The sequence below is a fragment of the Xiphophorus maculatus genome, chromosome 4 (assembly GCF_002775205.1).
Source record: "Xiphophorus maculatus strain JP 163 A chromosome 4, X_maculatus-5.0-male, whole genome shotgun sequence".
NCBI lineage: Eukaryota > Metazoa > Chordata > Actinopteri > Cyprinodontiformes > Poeciliidae > Xiphophorus > Xiphophorus maculatus.
In genome coordinates, this window is record NC_036446.1 from 35,163,115 (window position 1) to 35,187,752 (window position 24,638).

Here is a 24,638-nt window from a genome sequence, read left to right on the forward strand (position 1 = left end):
AGGTCAGTCCATCTTGTCACTCTGTTTTTGTTTACTCTGCTATTAATTTCCTGTTTCTCTATGATCTCCTCAAGTCTTCAGTTTTGGGTTTGTTTTTTGGATTCTATATTCAAGAATGTCATAAATTGTAACAAAATCTCTTTGGGTCATTTCACCTCTTTTGAATATCTGGGTATTGAGGTAAAAGGCCATAAACAAACTTTGATGCTAACTTTATACAAAACTTCAACATATGTACAAAACTTCTTTGCTGATTTTAATAAACTTTTATCTCTCATATCTATTGATTATGATTGTTTAATAATTGACGGTTACTTCAACATTCATATTGACAACCCTCAAGACAGAGGGGCAAAATAGCCATGTTATGATATTCTTGATAATTTTGGTCTAATTCAACATAATAACCAGGCAGTGTGTTATTATGTCCAGCAGTGTCAAGGACACACACTGGACATGGTTATCAGTAAGGCTGTGAATATTTCCAATGTCTCTAGAACTGATGTCGTCCCGTCACATCACTTCTTGTTATCTTTGAAAATACCATTAGCCAAAAAGCTACTATCACAAAACGTTCTTTCACAGAAAACTCAGCAAAAACATTTAATCAAATCTACTCTTCTTCCTCGCCCTTAAGTTGTAATGATGTAGATAAGTTGGTATATAGCTTTCATTCTAAAATTTCAGATATCATTGATTCCATGGACCTTACCACAGGGGCCGCTTTTCATTGGCTGATGCCCATTCTACGTAGTAGCGGCTACAACGTGCGTGGCCGTCTCACAAACACACGCTTCCCGTTAGCTAAGTACAGCATAAAGGCAGAACTGATACAACTTCTACACCTTGAAGCCTGTCTGCTACACAGTCTTATGTTAGCTAAACAGATCAATATCCAATGTGTACTGTATCTGACATACAGTAAAGATTTTATTTTAGCAGAAATGCTTTGGATTAAACTGTTACTCGTGTTAGCCACTCTAGCACCAAGTACAGCTAGTCAATCAACCATTGCTGTGTTCAGGGAAGCGCTGATTAATAATCGAGAAATAAATATCAAGCCTGGAAACTTGATATCGTAACGGACTGAATGTTATGTTTTTAACGTAATCTTTGCTCGTCTTGCGGGGAGCAGGCGGTTGCCACGGTAATAGGTGTGCTTAAACTACAAAGAGAGAGAGTAAAAAGATACAAGTGGTTTTGAGTTGATCACCTGTTCGGATTATTTTACCTTTGTTTACCTTTGCTGTGGCGCATTACAGCCACTGTAGTTTCTAAACATTGGACTAATTACCTCGTTCGTTTGTGAGTATACCTCATTCACAACAAACATCAAATAGAACAAATACATTTCATAAAATTTTAACAAACAAATGGCTTCTACCGCGGTAATTCTGTGAAATTAAATTAATTATATCCCAACTTCAGAAGATTTGCCTTTACCTTTACAGAGCTCTTTGGTTCCTCCTATCAGTCTGTAGCTTCTCATATTGATGTCATCAAACCAAATTTCAGATCTACCATAACTGACTGACCTGCTGGCCTCAGGTTTGCAACCAGCTTGTGACTGAGAAACCAGTAACTTCCTCCCAGATGATGACATGAACTTGTTAGTTCCTCTGTCCATTGTAGTAGCTGATATATTGTGAAAATCCGGTAGAAATGATGCACTAATCGAGTCATGTTTACATAGAAACAACGCGCTGCGAGGCTTTGTTTGTGAGACTTTCGGTCACGTGGGTCGGTTGTGAGCTTAGCTTGGTAAGGTCCATTACTCCCATTAAAGTGAAGGCTGTGTCTGGTAGGATCAAGTCTGAGTGGAGAAATGCACAGTTAGATCTGCAAGACAACTCTGCCATAGAGCCAAAAGTAAATGGCGTAAAACTCAACTTCACATTTATTATAAAATCTACAAAGATAGACTGCATAGCTATCACTCAACACTAAAACATGCAAGAGAAACATTTTTTGTAGAGATCATAAGTAAAAACATTAACCAAGCTTGAGCTTTAATTGCAACAGTTGACAGTCTCACAAATCCTCCTATGACGTTACCACCTGAATTTCAATCTAATGCCACCTGCGACCAATTTGCCAGCTTTTTTGAAGAGAAATTTAAAAAAATCAGAAGTTTAATCTGCACATCCACTCTAAAGCCAGTACCAATGCTGTACCCAAACATAACAAATACAGGAAAAATGACCCAATTTCAACTACTTAATTCTAAAATTTTAGAAGAAATTATAGGTCAATTAAGTTGAAACCTGGTAGTAGTGATGGACTCAGACCTGAACCTTTAGAGCCACATTAAGACAGTTACAAAGATGGCCTTCTATTACCTGAAGAACATTTCCAGGATTACAGACTAATGTCTCAGTGAGATCTAGAAAAACTCATCTATGTGTTTATCTTTAGTCTTATTGATCACAACAGCGTCTTCACAGGTCTACCTAAAAAAATCAGACGGCTGCAGCTGTTACATAGCGCTGCTGCTGGCGTTCTCACTAAAACCAGGAAGTTAGAGCACATAACACCAGTTCTAAAGTCCCTCCACTGGCTGCCTCAGAGAATAGACTTTAAAATCCTGTTGATAGTTTCTAAATCACTGAACGGCTTAGCACCACAATACATTAAAGATCTGTTGTTGTATCAACCTTCCAGACCTCTCAGGTCTTCTGGTTCTGGTTCGGCTCTGCATCCAGAACCAGAACCAAACGAGGAGAAGCAGCATACAGCATCTATGCACCACAAATCTGGAGCAAACTTCCAGAAAACCTAAAAACAGCTGAAACACTGAGTTCCCTTAAATCTTGACTAAAAACCCACCTGTTTAGAGTTGTATTTGAGTCATAATAAATTAAACCTTGATCAATATATTTGATGTGTTTGATTTTGGTGATGGAGCTCATCAAAATTTAATATTTGTTCAATTGTTGACTATGTAGTGCTTTCTTTATAACTTTGTAACTTTCTGTTTTTTATTATGTAAAGCACCTTCAACTTGATTTATTGATTGATTGATAACCTAGACGGTTATTGATTGTACTAAGTGCCTAAAAAATACACAATATTCACCCTTTAAAGCAGTGGTCCCCAACCTTTTTATCACCGTGGACCGGTCAAGGCTTGGCAATTTTACTGCGGCCCGGGGAGATGGGTGGGGAGGAGGTCAAATGACATAATTTGTGATTTTTTTGTCCTGATTTTCCCCAAATTACAATATTAGAAAGTTCTGAGTTCTAAGATTATCGCTTGTGATAATCGTACGATCATCCTGTCTGTGTGGTGTGTTACGTGGAACGTCGGACCGCTCCCATCTAAAATCGGACATATTCAACATGTTTGACTGTCTTGGCCCTTTTATCGCAGCATGTGGGTTTCCCTGATGGGGAGCGAGAACACAACTTGTTGAATGTGACAGGTAGCCAATCAGAAAGTACAGTGATGTAATAACAGAAGGGAATCCCAAGCAGCTGACCTGGTGCAAAAAAGAGTCTGGTTTAGTGCATAGTGCAGCAAATAGAGCGGCTGCTCCCGCCGTCTTTTATCAAACGCCTTTTCTTTTTGTTATGTCTTGTATCGCTTAAAATGAGCCACAAACTATCACTACTGCTTCTACATCGTCATCCATGTTTGATTATTCTGAATTCACGGATGTATGTTGGGGGTTTTACTGGATTTTCTTCTGGAATCGGAATGTTCGTGAGTGGAATCGGTTAGTGTGTGGTGTGTTGCTCCTGCCGTGTGGCTGGACACACGAACCGACCGAACCTGTTGGACTTTTATCGGCTCGTGTCGTGTGTGGTCACAAAATCGGCCGACGGGGTCTGGTTCAATAAAGGCAGGAATCAGACCTAAAACTCACAATCTCTATTCCTCTCCTCTCGTCTCGACCACTGCCCTCACACTCTCTGACTCTGGTTGCTATGGTAACATTTACATATCCCTTCAAAATAAGACACAGATGTGCCACAAAAACAAACATTTTACTTTCGTGAAAATTTTAACTCACGATGACGACTAATGGGAGCCCTGAGCTTGTTTCTCTGCAACAAGACGGTTCCATCTGGGAGTGATGAGAGACAATGACACCTGAAGTGTTGCTTATGCACGGGGTGCTTGGTCTCTAGTGGTGAAGCAGTTTGAAGCTTCATTGCCTCATTAACAGGCTGGTCAGCATATCATGGAGAGCTTGGAATGTGGGAATCACCTGCCAGGATAAATCCATTCTCCTGTCTCTTCTCTGGGCCTTTTCCCCGCGCAAAGAAACTTTCCAAAGAATCTGATCTGTTTCTTACTCATTTTGCTGCTTGTAGACTCAATGTTGGCGCGCAAGACGTAACCTAGAAAATCCGGTTAAAGGATTTTCAAAATATAAGCTCCTCCAGACTCAAGTAATACGTAAAACGGAAATATTTAATTATTTCTTGTGCAGCTCGGTACCAATTGGTCCACGGACCAGTAACGTCCGTGGCCCGGATGTTGAGGGCCACTGCTTTAAAGCAGTGTGCTCCAAAATCTTTTTTTTTCAAATGAACAACCAATGGAAATTTCTGGATGTAACATAAGAGCTAAATGGACCATAAAATTGCGCAGACAGTTGCTATTTTGAAAGGTTTACATAGAATGTAGTTTGCATTCAGTGTATCTTGGACATTTGCAGATACTTATTTTTGATAAGGAGATTGTCCACATAAAATATGTATGAATGGAGGGGGGAATGTGACGTGAGATTTGCAGAGGTTCTGACCTGGAAGCCCGGAAAACCTGCTGATGAGGAACATTACAAGTGAGGACAGCCCAGCTCCTTAGATACATGAGACCAATCAGTTTCAACACATTAAAGGCAGGGAGGCATGGAGAGAAAAAGGCTCCCATCCTGAAGAAAGACACACGCACAAACACACACAGCATTATAAAACAGGCATTACGCTTAGAGGGCCATGGTTTCACTTCATTATCTGTGTAGTTATGAGTTTATATCTCCTGAAATTGGCCAAAAATATATATCCAGGCCAGGCAATTGGGTGAAATGAGGTTTTTAGGGGGTCATATTCTTTATAACAGGGTCACAGTCACAACAGACACTCTATTAGTTCTATATCAGATTCGTTTTACTAGGGCTACAAATAATCGTTCAGACTTACCAGATCATTCCTTGGTTGTAGATCAAGTGTAGGACATTTTCAGCTATTTTAAATTCTCCATATTCAGGCTGCAAAAACATATCAAAAGTTTATTTTATTGGTATTACATGTGTTTCTGTAAACATTTAAAACTGGCTGATTTTTTAGGCTGGGAAATCAACACTTCACTACAGTTTGGGAAGAAGTTAGATGAAGCAAATCCATCAGTTGCAGTCCTTTTATCAGTGTTTTCTGTTATAGCTCATTTTAAGTCTGGAGTCCATGAATATGCCTGGAGTGATTTTTCAAATCTGGTTCAGGCTGAAAGGCTTAGTTTATTATACACCCAATTTTCATTGACAGAAATAGAAACAGTCATTAAGTCATCGGAGAAATACACTTTAGCTAAAACCCATTAGTTATCTTCACAAGCATATTGGCATCATCAAGACAGGGGCAAAAAGTCAGGTGTGGACTTCATCTTGAATAGACACACCACACGGATCCGTACAAACTAGGGAGGCTCCGATCTGGTGTTTTGCTTGCTCTGTGGCAGCTGAAGGAGGAACAGCTTATCCTGCTCTCTCTCATCTTTACTATTTTTAAAGTTATTTTTAGTTATTTCTAGTTATTTTTAAAGTTTTTTAGTTATATTTACATTATCGACATCATAACTGGATTACTTCAAACTTAAGGACTGGGGGATTTTCTTACTTTTATTTTTACCTTACTTTTCTTCATCTCCAAGTTGAACCAGGGTAAAATGCCTCCGGCTGACCCCAAGGACATTAGCAGTATTATACAACGACTTCAGTCTATAGAAATGAAGATTAAACAGCTGGAGGTGAACTTTGAGATCAACGCTACCTGTGGAAATGAGACAACTCTTCCTCAAATCAACGGAGAGGCAATAGCCCCGCATCAAGCAGCCCACCCTGGAGCGCTCTGGGTGCCAAGCTGAAGCAAAAGTCTCACACTGCAGATCCGATGAGACGATTAACAGAGAGGATGAATCAGCATGGCCGGCTCTGAGTCGAAATCCACCTTCAACTTCAACACCTGCTCCACCAAAGAAAAACAAACAAGTAGCTGCAACCAAAACGGCTCCACTGACCCCGCTCCCAAGGACAAAGCGACCAGACCATTCTGACTCCGTGGGAATCCCACTGAAAAACAGATTTTCTGCACTCCAGTCTGAGCCTCTGAGTGAAACCTCGCCTTCAAACATCAACAATGAGGCAAGACCAACACATCCACCCCCCAAAGCTCCAAAGGACAAAACAGCTACCAGGAAAACGAAAGGTATCCCAAAAGTGTTTATTGTTGGAGATGAGGCAGTAAATGGAATCAGTCACATTTGCAATCCCAAGAAAACGAGAGTGGTTTCTTTTCCTGGTGACACTGTATCTGATTTAACTCGTAAAGTTCTCTCTCTAACCACTGATCAGCCAGATATTGAGTCTTTAGTTCTGCATGTTGGAGCCAACGATCTGGCAAAGCAGAAATCTGAGATTCTGAAAAAGGACTTTAATATTCTTCTGAACACTATGGAAAAATTAAAAATGAAGTTATTTCTCAGTGGTCCAATTCCATCACTTCAATGGGGAGATGAAAAACACTCCAGGCTGGACATGATAAACAAATGGCTGATTAAAACCTGCTCTGCCAACTCAGTGACCTTCATCGATAACCTCTGGATCTATTGGCAGTGCTTTCACCTTTTTGGAAGTGGCGGACACAATCTTAATAAACATGGGATAAAGCTACTCACTGCAAACCTTTTTCATTTTATCAACAAGGACAACAATGTGATCAACGCTTCAGAAGAACAGGCTCAAGGATGTCTGATTAGGATGGAACCCTCCGCTTATCAGGAGCAAACCGTTCCAAAACAAGCTGATACATCGACTGCAGACAGAGCGACCGGTTCCCTTCCTCCTTCCCCCCTCCCTCTCTGCTCACCCACTCATTCACAGGATTCACAAAATACTTATGTTGAAATGTCTTCTGGACCAGAGTTTCTTAAATTTACAGATGGAATGAATCAACAGGTTTGCTTCGGCACGTCTCTCCTTAGCGGTCACGTAGCAGACCTCACTTAATTTAAGCCACCTGACTCTAACTTCCCAGAGGATCCATCACTTCTGAGGTCTGAGGCCGGGGTCCAGAGTTTATCTTTACACCCGTCTTACTCCAGAATGTGTCTGGCCCCCCGACACTGCAAAACAGGACATTACCTGTCCGGATAACTACAAGAAAATTTACAAGAAACAGAAATATAAAATACAGCAGACCTAATTCAAACCTCAGACTGTTCCCCTGCCTAAAGGAACCTCAGACTGAAGAACGTTTGGCCTCCAAGTCACTTAAACTAGCTTTATTAAATACCAGATCTCTCTGTGCTAAAGCTTATTAATTAATGATTTCAACACTGAGTATAATATCGATGTTATGTTTCTGACAGAAACATGGTTGAATGACAATAATGAACCAATCGTACTAATTGAATCAGCGCCTCCTAACTACAATTTCTTCAGTCAGAATAGAAAACATAAAAAAGGAGGAGGCGTGGCTTCAATATTTAACAATACCATAAATAGTAGTAAAATTTCTTTGGGTCACTTCACCTCTTTTGAGTATCTTGGAATTGAGGTTAAAGGCCACAAACGAACTTTGACTGTAACTCTATACAAAACTCCAACATATGTGGAAAATTTCTTTACTGACTTGAATGAGCTTCTATCTCTCATATGTATTGATTATGATTGTTTAATAATTGTCGGTGATAAATACGGACTGTGGGAGAACCACAGTGCTGGTTCTGTTGGCCATGACATATTACTGAATCGACTGGAGAGTTGGATCGGACTCTCCGGTCCAGTGCTTAACTGGTTTGAATCCTACATAAAGAACAGGGATTTCTTTGTTTCAATTGGAAACTTCTCATCAAAGAGGTCAAAGGTCACATGTGGGGTACCCCAAGGTCCAATCCTAGGACCCCTTTTATTCAATATTTATATGCTCCCACTAGCTCAGGTTATAACAGGAAATAAGATTAGCTACCATAACTATGCAGATGACACACAGCTCTACATTACGATGTCACCAGGTGACTCAGAACCCATCCAATCACTGAACAGATGCTTAGAACAGATAAATGTGTGGATGTGCCAAAACTTTCTCCAGCTAAACAGAAACAAAACTGAAGTTATTATTTTTGGACCTAAAGAGGAACAATCTAGAGTCAATGCACAGTTTCAGTTATTACAACTGAAAACCAGCGATCAGGCCCGAAACCTGGGAGTAGTGATGGACTCTGACCTGAACCTCCAGAGCCACATAAAGACAGTTATAAAGTCGGCCTTCTATCACCTGAAGAACATTTCCAGGATTAAAGGACTAATGTCTCATCCAGATCTAGAGAAACTCATCCATGCGTTTATCTTCAGTCATACTGATTATTGCAACAGCGTCTTCACAAGTCTGTCCCACAAATCAATCAAACAGCTGCAGCTGATCCAGAATGCTGCTGCTTGCGTTCTCACTAAAACCAGGAAGATAGAGCACATAACACCAGTTTTAAAGTCCCTATACTGGCTCCCTGTAGCTCAAAGAATAGACTTTAAAATACTGTTGTTAGTTTACAAATCACTGAACGGCTTAGCATCACAATACATTAAAGATCTGCTGTTGTTGTATCAACCTTCCAGACCTCTCAGGTCTTCTGGTTCTGGTCTGCTCTGCATCCCCAGAACCAGAACCAAACAAGGAGAAACAGCATTCAGCATCTATACACCAAATTTGGAACAAACTTTCAGAGAACTGTAAAACAGCTGAAACACTGACTTCCTTTCGAATGGGTCGACTACTGGGTTGACCCATGTCCCGCTGTGCATTGTCCCGCAATGCACAGCGGGACAACAGTGCATTGTCCCGCTGTTTTTTCGGTCTGTTGCTGTGATTGTTATTCTTACAATGACTGCGCCACTGCTGCCGCTGGCAGGTTCTGCTTGTGGGGCCTTTCATCAAGCATTTAAATCACACCATCTCAGAACTTTCCGCTCCAGGATTATTCATACTAGGTGTGAATTTTGTGCCTTGTGCTTTCCTCGCATTGTCTTCAAATACAGTCGCAAACATATTTTCAATGTCTTCATAACTTCTGAGTGTTTTGAATCTCTGTCGCCACCCGTAAGTCCCTTCCTTCCCTCACTAGATGTCCTCAGGGAGCAGGATGGGAGCGGAGCCTCTCTGAGGTTCTCCCGCACACCTGCGATTCATCTTCCTTCATTAGGTGGAGCATACAAAAAGGTCCTCCGACGCCAGAATGTTTGCCTATGTGGTAACTCCAGCCACTCAGATCTCAGATCTTCATCTGAATCTTATGAGTTTAGAGCTCACCTGCGTTTGTGTTCTGCCCTACTAGGTATGCTTCTACTCGGGATTCCACCCAGATCGTGGTTTCCTCCCTCTGGTTCCAAGCGACTCCCCACAGCGGTCTTGCCCCAGCTGGTCCCTGCTCCACCACAGCTCTGCCTGAGCCTGCTCTGCCCCTTTCCCTCTTCCACCTCCATCGGGACAAACTGACTGAGATCAGCGCATCTCACCACCCGTCGGGTGCCACTGGGACCTTCTCACCTCGGCAACCCTCCTATTGACCCAACTCTCACCCCTCCCTGGCGGATCGCCCTGCCTGCATGAGTAAGTGCCACTCGCACAATCCTGCCTCAGCACCCCGCTGGACTCGCGTCTCTCTTTTGTCCCCAGTGTTCTGAGCCAGCCTCCCAGTGTGGGTTTTGTTTAGGTCGTGGACACCTGCATTATCACTCTGTTGTAACTTGTTGTAAATGAAGCTAAAGAACTGTTCTGATCTCCTGATGGTGTTTCTGCATGTGGGTTAAACAAATTCCCAAAAGCATGACACTGAGTTTAGTCTGAAACTCTGTAAAAGTCAGCTTATCACCATCTTCACTTTTTAGTGAAGATGAGATGGCGATCAGAAATCCATCGTTCAAATCCTCACCTGCACTTCTTAAAGTAGTGATTATGATCAGCTCTGTTAATATACTCATTCACCAAGTCACTGGTCGATTTCTGCAGTGAGGTCAGCTCAGTATACAGGTTGATCCCCCTTGGCTTCCCTTTACCGCTGTAATGTGTCAGCAGGATTCCAATTCCCGCATGCCCATCGTCTGCCGCATCATGCATGATAAGTGATAACTCTTGTCATCCAAAAATCCAAAAACTCTGCATTAGCTTCTGCATTTTTATTTGCGTCGTCTTCTTCATTCTCATCAGTAGGGCTGGTTAAAATTGAATCCTTCAGCCCTTGTAATACAAGATGTCCTAACAACGTTATTTCCCATAATTCACAATTCTTCTCATCTTCATCTCCATCGTCTTAACCAGCAGCTATGTGCCATGTCCTTTTCTTTTCTGTACATCTTCCTTATTGACTTAAACAACAGGCGCTCACTGTCCATTGTGACATTCACCTGTTTAATTGATGTCCAAACTGTTCACACATTCTGGGCCTGTAACCTGTTAGCAGGTTCACTTCTTGGTACAGCGTTACATGTGACGCACATGAGACACAGTTTCGCTTCATGTTGTTCCTCCTTCGTTTGAAGGACACACAACTTTTATTTTACACAGGTGTGTTAAATTAGACAGGTCACGTAATGTGACGTAGAATAAACCAATAATTAAACAAAAATAAACAAATGAGACCACAAAAACATTCATAATGTCAACAGTATGCATATGTGAATATATACACGCAGACATGTATGCATATTTATATGTATACATGCATATACATATAAATATGCATGTATACATATGTATGTACATGTATATTTACATATACATGCATATATGTAAATGTCTATGCATATTTACATATATGTATGTACATACATATACATATACACTCACCGATCACTATAGTAGGTACACCTGTCCAAATGCTCATTAACGTAAATGTCAAATCAGCCAATCACATGGAAGCAACTCAATAGTCATGTGGACATGGCCAAGACGGTCTGCTGCAGTTCAGAACAGGGAAGAAAGGGAATTTAAGTGACTTTGAACGTGGCATGGTAGTTGGTGCCAGACGGGTTGGTCTGAATATTTCAAAAATTGCTGATCTACTGGGATGTTCACCCACAACCATTTCTAGGGTTTACAGAGAATGGTCCGAAAAAAAAAAATCCAGTGAGCGGCAGTTCTGTGGGCACAAATGCCTTGTTGATGCCAGAGGTCAGAGGAGAATGGCAAGACTGGTTCAAGCTGATAGAAGAACAACAACAACTCAAATAACCACTTGTTACAATTGAGCTATGTAGAAGAGCATCTCTGAATGCACAACATAACAAACCTTGAGGTGGATGGGCTGCAGCAGCAGAAGACCACATGGGGTGCCACTCCTGTCAGCTGAGAACAGGAAACTGAGGCTACAATTTGGACAGGCTCACCAAAATTGGACAATAGAAGATTGGAGAAACATTGCATAATCTGATCAGTCTTGATTTCTGCTGTGACATTTAGATGGTAGGGTCAGAATTTGGCGTCAACAACATGAAAGCATGGATTCATAGTGCCGTGTATCAATGGTTCAGGGTGGTGGCGGTGGTGCAATGGAGTAGGGGATATTTTCCTGGCAGACTTTGGGTCCATTAGTACCCAATTGTGAGTATTGTTGCTGACCATGTCCATCCCAATGACCACAGTGTAACCATCTGCTGATGGTTACTTCCAGCAGGATAACGTGCCATGTCATAAAGCGGGAATCATCTCAGACTGGTTTCTTGAACAGTGAGTTTCCCGAACTCAAATGGCATCCACAGTCACCAGATCTCTATCCGATAGAGAACCTTTGGGATGTGATGGAACGAGAGATTTGTATCATGGATATGCAGCGTACAAATCTACAGCCACTGCATTATGCCATTTGCCATTATGTCATTATGGACCAGACTCTCTGAGGAATGTTTCCAGTTTCTTGTTGAATCTAGGCCATGAAGGATTAAAGCAGTTCTGAAGGCAAAAGAGGATCCAACCCGGTACTAGCAAGGTGAATCTAATAAAGTAGCCAGTGAGTGAATGTATCCATATATGAATACGTATATGAAAATTCTTGACATATGTCAAGAACATACTTGAAAGCAAATGTCAAAACAGCACAGCGGTGACTCGCAACCTTGGCCTCCATGGCCAGTGACAGAACAGGACTTATTGATGGAGCTGACATGAAGAAATCAGCTCTATGATGGCCATTTTAGTCTTCATGCGTAAAGAGAGGAAGATTTTGGCTATTAAGGAATATAAAACAACTTGAGGATTATGTACTTAATTTTCCAATACGTGGCACAGTTAGGGCCACATTTGAAGAGGTTTGGAATGGTCTTAATTTGGTTTCTTGCTTCAATAAAAGTATTCACTTTCAATACACAAATTCCCCCTTACAATTGCTTATTAATAGGCTAATAGATGAATAAACAGCTACCACTCAATCCCTATGTCTGCACACTTCATAAGCTTCCTGCTGCTGTATAATGGTGGATATGTGTACAAAGAAATATCTAAAGAAACCCTCTAAGAAAGTTTTCTAGTAGTCTCTCCCTCTGTGTTTATTTGTATACAGCACAAAGTGAAATCTGGATCATGTATCCACTCAGAACACATTTACATTTCTGTCTTCAAGATCACTCGATACTGATGTTAATGTCAGGGCTGAACAGGACCTCAGTAATACCAGGCCTCTTTATGTTGCGTTTTTTGCATAGTTTTAGTCAGTGGCTTGTACAATTGTAAGATCATAATGGTGGATTAAATGGGTAAACCCCCTGTAAAGACCCAGGTACCAAATGCATGACACACTACAGACAGCCCAATGTTGTAGGTACCCCATTAACTGGCCTGCCTTCTGATGGGGTATGTGCGTCTGTTTGTGTGCAAGAGAATAATTGCGTATGCAAGAGTGGTCTGTGTGTGAGAGCTTGAAATACTTAGAAAGTACTTTAAAACAACTTACAAACTTGCTTTCTAAGTCCCAGCAGCAGCAGTCACTCAGATACCGAACCACCAGACCCCTGATAAAGTCAATGAGCAAGATGCTGGCCACTGTGAAGATCATGTCAATAATAGAAAGCTTCAACATCTCCTGAAAACAGATGAACATGTAGATATTGTTATTTTACTGCTGAATTTTATACATTAAAAATTCTAGATTAAAAATTGGGCATTTACATTTTTCGTGTTGGATTTATTAAGAGAATAATTAATTTGAATACTTCATTCAAATTAATTATTTGGAGATGGCTTGCTGGTAAGCAAGCCATCTTTCCAGTTGAAAGAACTGAATTGTTATGCACACATATACATATTTATACTGTCAAGACTGGGTTTTTGTGGTTAGTTTTGTGTATTTCTGGGTTTTTGCTGTTGCTCTTTTTAGTTATCAATTATGTTTTAAATTCATGTTTTGTTTTACTCTTCTTTGTTATTTGTTGTTTCTAATTTTGTTAGATCTTTCTCCTTCTTGTGTTTCTTTATTTTAGCCCCCTTTTATATACATATATAATCCATTCCCTAACATTCTTGTATATTCTGTATAATCTGTGCAGATAGCTCCTATATTTATATTTATACACAATATCTATATCTCTTTGCTATAACCCCTTATAGTCCATACATACATAGTCTTGTACACCTGTAAATAAATATTTATAACTCGTAGAGCACTTCTGGATAGATGCAAACTACATCTCGGTGCTTGTACTTGTGACAGTGCAATGACAATAAAGTTGAATTCTATTCTATTCTATAGTAGTGTTTTGTAGTTATTTTATCTTGTTACGCTAATTAGGTTTATTTCTTTGTTTAGTCCTTCTGGTTATTCTAGTTTCTGTGTTCCTAAGTTCTCCTTATTAGATCAGCCTTGTTTCTGTTACAGTTTCCCCTCATGTCTTTTTCTCTTTCTAGTTTATCATGTTTTCTTTAGTCTTAGTGTTTCTTTAGTGTTAGAGTTATTTCCAGATTTGTTGTTTTCTCCCTGACTCTTTTGTATTCCACTGTGTATCCTCCTACCTTATCCCCGCTCCTCAGCCTGACTCCTGCTCCAAATTCTCTCCGCTGTAATCAATTAGTCTCGTCAGCTCTGGCCTTTGTCTATTGCTCTCAACCTTCCCCAGTATTTCAACCTCTCATTTTCTCCCACAACTCGCCAGATCTTCATGTTCACTCTGGTCTATCCTTGGTGCCTTCCTGTGTTCCCCTCATGTAGCCTGCTTGGATGTCTTTGGGTTTATTTTGGTTTTTAAGTATTTTCATCAAACCACCATTTGAGCTGCTGCCTCATTACATCCAACCATCCATACATACAATTTCACACATTCATACAACACTGGAGGTCAAAAAAATATTCTTTTACATCATCCACAGCCACATTAACTCAATGAAACTTGGAAATATAGGTATTATTAATTATGAATTTATTAATTCACAAAATTATTAATTTTGTGTTGCACAGCAAAGGGAAAACCAAAGTACAACTCGAAACCACTTCTTTCTCATCCCTTGTTCTGGTTTTCTGTTTACCTGTGCTACCCGTAAATCTGTCCAGTTAATCAGGACAAAATTTATTGTTTTTTGGGCTATTTTGTCCCTATATTTTTCTGTTTAATTTAATTCCAATAAAAACGCGTTTCCCCTGTCTGATACTGTTTTATTCTTACAAACACCTTTGTATTTAAAATATTTTTAACAGGTAGGATATTCTAGTAAAAGGATTAGTACATATATCTATAGCTTTTCATTTTAAACAGGTAGGATATTCAGATAAAGGAAGTCATCTTGTTGTGGTTTTCTCATGTATATAAATTGTTCCAATGCTAAGCTAAGCATAACTCCTAAGTTTCCACTTATGTACCGTCACTCAAATAATGTTATCCAATATATTTAACATTAACACAACCCGCTATAGTTTTCTGTCTGTAAATATGATGGTAGCAGTTTTGGACACATAGTACTGACAGATAGACTTAGCTATCTATCCGTGCTACGGTAGGAAAATCTGACGAGGTAGCACTGATAGAACAAGGTCAAGCTACATGCAGACTCATTTCCATAGCAACTGACAACATTGCTACTTTATGTTTTAGGATTCAACACCAAAAAACAATCAAATATTTTGCACAAAGAACAGAACATTCAGTCTGTTGCATTAGTATGATTTTTAACTTGTACGTTGGGGTTTACCCTGGTGAACGAGAGGGTAGCCTCTCTCCACCTACGGGTGGGGGGACGGGTCCTGACTGTTGTTTGTGTTTATGGGATGAACAACAGTTCAGATTACCCACCCTTCTTGGAGTCCTTAGAGGTAGTACTGGAAAGTGCCCCTCCTGGGGACTCCCTTGGTCAACTCTCACATGAGCAATGACAGTGAGAACTGGAGGGGAGTGGTTGGAAGGAATGCCCCCCCCGAGTGGTGTTCTGTTGCTGTACTCCTGTGCTCGTCACAGATTGTCCATAATGACCACCATGTTCAGGCATAAGGGTGTCCATACGTGCATTTGGCACCAGGACAACCTAGGCCGCAGTTCAATGATCATCATTGTTTCATCAGATCTGCGGCCATATGTCTTGGACACTCGGGTGAAGAGAGGTGCGGAGCTGTCAACTGACCACTACCTGGTGGTGAGTTGACTCCAGTGGTGGGGGAGGATGCTGGTCAGACCTGGCAGGCCCAAACGTGTTGTGAGGGTCTGCTGGGAAAGTCTGGCAGAATTCCCTGTGAGACGGAGCTTTAACTCCCATCTCCAGCAGAACTTTGGACATGTTCCAGGGGAGGCGGGGGACATTGAGTCTGAGTGGACCATGTTCCGTGCCTCCATTGTCGAGGCGGCTTATTGGCGTTGCGGCCGCAAGGTTGTTGGTGCCTGTTGCGATGGCAATCTCCAAACCCGTTGGTGGGCACCTTCGGTGAGGGATCCTGTCAGGCTGAAAAAGGAGTCCTATCAGGTCTTTTTGGCCTATGGGACTCCAGAAGGAGCTGATGGGTACCGGCGGGCGAAGCGGCACGCGGCTTGAGTGTTTGCTGAGGCAAAAACTTGGGTGTGGGAGAAGTTTGGCATTTGGAAAGACTTCCGCACGGCTTCAAGGCAATTCTGGTCCACCATCCGGCATTTCAGGAGGGGGAAGCAGTACAGCACCAACACTGTTTATAGTGGGGATGGTGTGCTGCTGACCTCAACTCGGGATGTTGTGGGCCGGTGGGCAGAGTACTTCGAAGACCTCCTCAATCCCACCAACATGCCCTCCATTGAGGAAGCTGAGCTTGGGGACTCTGGGTTGGGCTCTCCAATCTCTGGAGACGAGGTCGCCTAGGGTGTACTCCAATTATAGGGGAGTCACACTCTTAAGCCTCCCTGGCAAGGTCTTTTTAGGGGTCCTGGAGAGGAGGGTCCATTGGATAATCGAATCTCGGATTCAGGAAGAGCAATGTGGTTTTTGTCCTGGTCGTGGAACACTAGACCAGCTCTACACTCTCAGCAGGGGCCTGGAGGGTGTGTGGGAGTTCGCCCAACCAGTCTACATGTGTTTTGTGGACTTGGAGAAGGCATTCGACCGTGTCCCTCCGGGAGCCCTGTGGGGGGTTCTCCGAGAGAATGGGGTACTGGGCCCTTTGATATGGGCTGTCAGGTCCCTGTATGACCGGTGTCAGAGTCTGGTCCGCATTGCCGGCATTAAATCGGGCTCATTCCCGGTGAGAATTGGACTCCGCCAGGGCTGCCCTTTGTCACCGATTCTGTTAATCACTTTCATGGACAGAATTTGTAGGCACAGTCAAGGTGTTGAGGGGATCTGTTTTGGTGGCCTTAGGATCTCATCTCTGCTTTTTGCGGATGATGTGGTCCTATTGGCTTCATCAGGTCGTGATCTGCAGCTCTCGCTGGAGCGGTTTGCAGCCGAGTGTGAAGCGGCTGGGATGAGGATCAGTGCCTCCAAATCTGAGGCCATGGTCTTGAGCCAAAAAAGGGTAGAATGCCTTCTCCGGGCCGGGAGGAGAGGGGGCGGGTATCCTGCCCCAAGTGGAGGAGTTCAAGTATCTTGGGATCTTATTCACGAATGAGGGAAAAAGCGAGCGGGAGATCAACAGGCAGATTGGTGCGGCGTCTGCTGTGAAGCGGGTGCTGTACCGGTCCGTCGTGGTGAAGAGAGAGCTGAGCCAAAAAGCGAAGCTCTCGATTTACCAGTCAATCGACGTTCCCACCCTCATCTATGGTCATGAGCTTTGGGTGATGACCGAAAGAACGAGATCACGGATACAAGCGTCCGAAATGGGTTTTCTCCATAGGGTGTGTGGGCTCTTTCTTACACATAGGGTGAGAAGCTCAGTCATCTGGGAGAGACTCAAAGTAGAGCTGCTGCTCCTTCACATCAAGAAGAGCCAGTTGAGGTGGCTCAGGCATCTGGTCAGGGTGCCTCCTGGACTCTTCCCTGGCGAGATGTTCTGGGCACGTCCCACTGGGAGGAGGCCCCAGGACATGCTGGAGGGACTATGTCTCTCGGCTGGCCTTGGAATGCCTTGGGATTCCCCCAGAGGAGCTGGAACAAGTGGCTGGGGAGAGGGAAGTCTGGGCTTCCCTTCTGAAGCTGCTACTCCTGCGACCCGACCCCGGATAAGCAGAAGAAAATGAATGGATGGGTAGATGGATAATATCAATATGAAAAGGCAAAAGAAGCAAAAAACGACATTTATTTGTCATCTCAGAAAAAATAAGAATTAATCTTTAGGTCCCCCCCTACCATTGATAGAACAATGGTTCAGTCCAAAGTGTAGGAGGAGCAGCACAGGCTGGTAGAGCCGCTGAAGTGAGGAGCTGGCTGTTAGCTGTGGCACTGCAGCACAAATAACAACCCTCCAGTAAGTTAATACTTACAGCAAAAAACATGTAAACATTTTATTTACTTTAGCTGCTCAATAATAAGAAACTCATTGTCAGGGTTCCTGTGTGCGTGAGTGCGAGTAACGCATCTCTTCCAGCGAGGATCTTGGTGGAGAGCCTGGGCAGCCTTCATAGGTGGAGCTCATCAGCCTCATCAGAGTGCTGGGGATAAAGGAGCAGCAGAGCCTTCACTCAGCGCTGGATGATTAACGTCTACTGGTAGTCACTCTGGCCACCTCTTGTTGTCGGCTATTTTTAGCTTTTGATCAGTCTTTTGAGAACCTACCTGAAGTTCATAGTTCTTGTTTTTGCTTCGTTTAGGTTTTTGTCACTGGATCTCTCTAGAAGAATCAGTTCAACCGTTTTCTCCTCCTGTGAAACTCCCCAGCAAGTACCTACCTGCCTGCCTGCTCCACCATTCCCCCTCATCTCCACACAGGACCCCTGGGCACCTTTCTTCCACGCTTCACCAAGTCCATTCAAAAGTAAGCCTTTTTTACACTGCATCTGATCAACTCATTACAGGCCACCAATAACCCAACTCTCATTCCAGATGCCACGGATCGCATGACACTGCCACTCCCTGATACATCAAGGAAACCTGTAAATTGTTGCTTGTTGTTTGAAGGAAATAAAACCTATACCTAATTGAACTTGTTTATTTCTGCATGTGGGTCAGAAGATTAAATCCGAACATGTCAGAATCATCCAGCCAGCCTGACCCAGCAGAACCACCTCTGGACCCCAATCAAGATCATGCTATACTCGTCCATCATGACTCTATGCTTAAATCTTTATATGAGCAACAAATAAATATAAACCAACGATTAGAGCAATTTTCTGAGATTCTCAAAGATCTTCACCAAAAACTTGTTTCTGCAGGTTCCCCTTCCACAGGTCCGCCTCCTGTCGCAGTTCCGCCTCCTTTTCAAGCCAGTGCCTCAGCCAGTACAGCACAAAGTTCCCCCATCTCTGTACGTTTCAAAGAGGTCTCGCCACCCACTCCTGAGCCCTGTTCAGGAGAGATAGGTAAATGTGGGGGTCTCTTGTTGCAATGCTCCATAGTTTTTTCTTTTTCACCCTAAAGCGTCCAAACAGATGCAGCTAAGATCTCTTTCGTCACAGGTGTCAAACTCCAGTCCTCGAGGGCCGCAGTCCTACAGTTTTTAGATGTGCCACAGGTACAAAACACTGGAATGAAATAGCTACATTTCCTCCTCCTTGTGTAGATCAGTTCTCCAGAGCCTTGCTAATGACCTAATTATTCTATTCAGGTGTGGTGCAGCAGAGGCACATCTAAAAGTTGCAGGACACTGGCCCTTGAGGACTGGAGTTTGACACCCCTGTCTTACGTCATTTGCTCTTTAAGGGGAAAAGCGCTGAAATGGGCGGAGGCCAAACTAGGACAGCAAGTCCTTTTTCAGGGCACTTATGATTCGTTTGTGTCCGCTTTTAAACAGACATTTGGGTACACTGAATCACAGTCAGATATTACCTGCAAGCTGTGGAATTTAAGGCAGGGTCGTCAAGCAGTAGCAGATTTTGCCATTGACTTTAGAACCCTGGCCGCCTCCTCTGGTTGGAATACAGAGGCATTGAAAGGAGCTTTTCTACAAGCTTTGAATAAGAACATAAAAGATGAACTGGCTTACCGAGATGAACCAGGGTCATTGGAAGATCTCATTACTTTAGCTATTAGGATCGACGATAGGATCAGAGACAGAACCTGATCCAAGAAAGAACTGAGTTTTTACCCAAACAAGGTCGAATCCAATACCACCCCTGCAGAACAGAGCCCAGAGGAGCCTATGCAAATAGGAAGAACCAGACTCACCCCCGAAGAATGACAGCGTCGCATGAGATCTAGAGCCTGCCTTTACTGTGGTCAAGCAGGACATTACATCGCTAACTGTCAGAACCTGTCAAAAGACAAAGCCCATCATTAGCGACGGGAGGAGTGGTGGGCAACTCAAAGAAAACTTCCCGTCTAACTCTACCTTGTTCCTTGATTGCAAGTAACCGTTCCTTTCAGACATTTGTTTTAATTGATTCAGGATGTGAACAAAATCTCATTGATGACAACCTGATTAATCAACTCCAAATACCCACTGTTCCTCTTCTAGCCCCAGTCTTGGTCTCTGCACTGGATGGCAAAGCCTTACCTGTCATTACTCATCGCACTATTCCCATTGAAATTTTAGTTTCAGGAAATCATCGTGACAGAATAACTTTTTTTGTATTTCCTTCACCTCAGTCTCCAGTGGTTCTAGGCTACCCGTGGCTCATTCTCCATAATCCACACCTAGATTGGAAGAGCAGTCGGGTAGAGTCCTGGAGTACATACTGTTTATCATCATGTCTTCACTCTGCTCTTCCCCCAGTGGTCTCTCATCCTGCAAATGAACTTTCTCCAGCTGACTTGGCCAGTGTACCATCTGAATACCATGACCTTCACATGGTTTTCAGTAAGTCACGAGCTCTCTCTCTTCCTCCTCACCGTCCATATGATTGTGCTATTGACCTTTTTCCAGGAGCACCACTACCCACCAGTCGTTTGTACAGTATATCCAAACCGGAGAGGGAGAGTATGGCGAAATACATCAGTGAGTCCCTGGCAGCTGGCATAATTCGTTCATCAACTTTTCACCTTTGGGAGCCGGGTTTTTCTTTGTTGGTAAGAAGGATGGAACACTCAGACCATGCATCGACTACCGGGCCTTAAACCAGATCACTGTAAAGAATATCCACTGCCATTACTTGCCTCTGCTTTTGAACTCGTTCAGGGAGCCACTATATTCACCAAACTTGATCTCCGTAATGCATATACCTTGATCAGAATGCGAGAGGGGGACGAGTGGAAAATGGCATTTAGGACACCACTCGGCCATTTTGAGTATTTGGTTATGCCTTTTGGCCTCATGAATGCACCAGCCGTGTTCTAGTCACTAGTCAATGATGTCCTTAGGGACTATCTTAATCAGTTTGTCTTTATTTATCTTGACGACATTCTCATTTTTTCAATATCTCTAGAGGAACACAAGAGACATGTCCGCCTGGTTCTTCAGCGTCTTTTGGAGAATCAGCTGTTCGTCAAGGCAAAAAAATGCGAGTTCCATGCCTCATCAGTTACATTTCTTGGCTTTGTGTTGGGGAGCGGGCAGGTGAAGACAGATCTAGCAAAGGTTCAAGCAGTCTTGGACTGGCCAACTCCCACGTCTCGCAAGCAACTTCAACAGTTTCTGGGGTTTGCAAATTTCTACCGCCATTTCATTAAGAACTATAGCCAAACTGTTCTTCCCCTCACCAACCTCACATCCACCAAAGCTAGTTTCAGTTGGTCACCTGAAGCTGAACAAAGTTTTTTAGAATTAAAGACAAGGTTTTCTACTGCACCTATCCTCATGCAACCAGATCCATTAAAACAGTTTATTATTGAAGTGGATGCCTCTGATTCAGGGGTAGGGGCAGTTTTGTCACAGAATTCTTCCATTGATAACAAACTGCACCCCTGTGCGTTTTTCTCCCGTCGTCTCTCATCTGCAGAGAGAAACTATGATGTAGGTGATAGAGAACTTCTGGCCATAAAAATGGCTTTTGATGAATGGCGTCACTGGTTAGAGGGGGCTGAGCATCCCATTGTTGTCTGGACATATCATAAAAATCTAGCCTACCTTCAACAGGCCAAGAGATTAAATTCCTGACAGTCTCGCTGGTCCCTCTTTTTCTCCAGGTTCAACTTTACAATTTCTTACCGGCCAGGGTCCAAAAACACCAAACCAGATGCGCTTTAGAGACAGTTTTCCCCCGATCATGATACACCTGCTGCCACCATCATTCCACCATCATGTGTTGTCGGAGCCCTTTCTTGGGAGATTAGGTACCAGGTACTGGCAGCTCAACAGACTGAATCTGGTCCTGTTAATAGACCATCCAACCGTCTCTACGTCCCTTCATCTGTTAGAGCTCGTCTCATTCATTGGGCCCACACAGCAAGATTTTCATGTCATCCTGGCATTAACAGAACAGTCTCTCTGGTTAGACGAAACTTTTGGTGGCCATCTTTGTATAAAGATGTCAAAGACTATGTGCCCGCCTGCCCCATTTGTGCTCGCAATAAGACCCGCAATCAACCCCCCAGTGGGTTACTTCCACCTCTTCCAGTTCCCAAACGTCCTTGGACACATACAGTATATCTCTAGACTTTGTTACTGGACTGCCACCTTCAAAGGGCTTCACCACCATTTTAACTGTCATTGACCGCTTCTCTAAGGCTTGCCATCTTGTTCCCTTACGTAAACTTCCCACCGCCATGCAGACTGCTCATCTTCTAACCAAACATGTGTTTTGTCTGCATGGTATCCCCACCGAGATCCTGTCAGAGAGAGGTCCACAGTTTGTTTCTAGAGTCTGGAAGGAGTTCGGCACCGCTCTTGGAGCTAAGGTAACCCTCAGTTCAGGGTTTCATCCTCAAACTAATGGTCAGACTGAGCGTCTGAACCAGGAGCTTGAGGCTACCCTTCGTTGTCTTTGTTCATCACACCCTTCATCCTGGAGGGTACACTTACCTTGGGTGGAGTACGCCCACAACAGTCACACATCAACAGCTACTGGCCTATCACCTTTTGAGTCTTCTCTTGGTTATCAGCCGCCTCTGTTCCCGTCTGATGAACAACAAACATCCGTCACCTCTGTCCACCATCACCTCTGCCATTGCAGACATCTGGACACAAACCCATGCTGCTCTCAACCGGACAGCTGAGGGGAACCGCAGATGGGCTGATCGTAAGAGAACCCCTGCACCTTCATACTCACCTGGACAAGAGGTTTGGCTTGCCACTCGAGACATCAATCTCAAATCATCCAATTGTAAACTATCCCATCGCTTTATTGGTCCCTTTGAAATAACCTCTGTTCTCAGTCCTTCAGCCGTATGCCTCAAGCTTCCTGATGGGTTGAGGATCCACCCTGTATTTCATGTCTCTCTACTTAAACCAGTCCGTTCCAGTCCTTTTTGCCCTCCTTCCAGACCCGCCCGGGATATTGATGGTCACCCTGCGTATGACGTTACAAAGATTCTGGCTATTCGTCGTCGGGGAAGGGGGTTCCAGTACTTAGTGGATGGGCGGGGTTATGGATCTGAGGAACGGCCCCTAACTTCATCCTGGACCCTGACCTCATTAAAGATTTTGAGGCTTCTCGTGGGTCATCTTCATCCCGACCGCCAGGGGGCGGTCTTTAATGGGGGGTAGTGTCAGGGTTCCTGTGTGCGCAAGTGCGAGTAACGCATCTCTTCCAGTGAGGATCTTGGTGGAGAGCCTGGGCAGCCTTCACAGATGGAGCTCATCAGCCTCATCAGAGTGCTGGGGATAAAGGAGCAGCAGAGCCTTCACTCAGCGCTGGATGATTAACGTCTACTGGTAGTCACTCTGGCCACCTCTTGTTGTCGGCTATTTTTAGCTTTTGATCAGTCTTTTGAGAACCTACCTGAAGTTCATAGTTCTTGTTTTTGCTTCGTTTAGGTTTTTGTCACTGGATCTCTCTAGAAGAATCAGTTCAACCGTTTTCTCCTCCTGTGAAACTCCCCAGCAAGTACCTACCTGCCTGCCTGCTCCACCATTCCCCCTCATCTCCACACAGGACCCCTGGGCACCTTTCTTCCACGCTTCACCAAGTCCATTCAAAAGTAAGCCTTTTTTACACTGCATCTGATCAACTCATTACAGGCCACCAATAACCCAACTCTCATTCCAGATGCCACGGATCGCATGACACTGCCACTCCCTGATACATCAAGGAAACCTGTAAATTGTTGCTTGTTGTTTGAAGGAAATAAAACCTATACCTAATTGAACTTGTTTATTTCTGCATGTGGGTCAGAAGATTAAATCCGAACATGTCAGAATCATCCAGCCAGCCTGACCCAGCAGAACCACCTCTGGACCCCAATCAAGATCATGCTATACTCGTCCATCATGACTCTATGCTTAAATCTTTATATGAGCAACAAATAAATATAAACCAACGATTAGAGCAATTTTCTGAGATTCTCAAAGATCTTCACCAAAAACTTGTTTCTGCAGGTTCCCCTTCCACAGGTCCGCCTCCTGTCGCAGTTCCGCCTCCTTTTCAAGCCAGTGCCTCAGCCAGTACAGCACAAAGTTCCCCCATCTCTGTACGTTTCAAAGAGGTCTCGCCACCCACTCCTGAGCCCTGTTCAGGAGAGATAGGTAAATGTGGGGGTCTCTTGTTGCAATGCTCCATAGTTTTTTCTTTTTCACCCTAAAGCGTCCATTACAGGCCACCAATAACCCAACTCTCATTCCAGACGCCACGGATCGCATGACACTGCCACTCCCTGATACATCAAGGAAACCTGTAAATTGTTGCTGGTTGTTTGAAGGAAATAAAACCTATACCTAATTGAACTTGTTGATTTCTGCATGTGGGTCAGAAGATTAAATCCGAACATGTCACTCATCTACAATAAAAATCAGACTGCGGTTTGTTATTTCTTTACTTTGAATCATGATAAGCTACCTTATTAGCAAAACTGCTACACTGA

General features: G+C 43.3%; 1 protein-coding gene across 6 annotated transcripts in view; it reads right to left on the reverse strand.

The window, feature by feature from the left end:
• The window catches only part of tmc3 (transmembrane channel like 3), an 82,652-nt gene that overhangs the window by 25,775 nt on the left and 32,239 nt on the right, over positions 1-24,638 (reverse strand). For 5 of the 6 annotated variants that reach the window (XM_023332875.1, XM_023332874.1, XM_023332877.1 and 2 more), the window contains exons 14-16: positions 13,162-13,290; positions 5,148-5,215; positions 4,751-4,879 (exon numbers count right to left, since the gene is read on the reverse strand). In XM_023332875.1, the coding sequence (XP_023188643.1) occupies positions 4,751-4,879; positions 5,148-5,215; positions 13,162-13,290 (326 nt within the window). The remainder of the gene's footprint in view (positions 1-4,750; positions 4,880-5,147; positions 5,216-13,161; positions 13,291-24,638) is intronic. The other variant, XM_023332876.1, reaches the window with a different exon arrangement.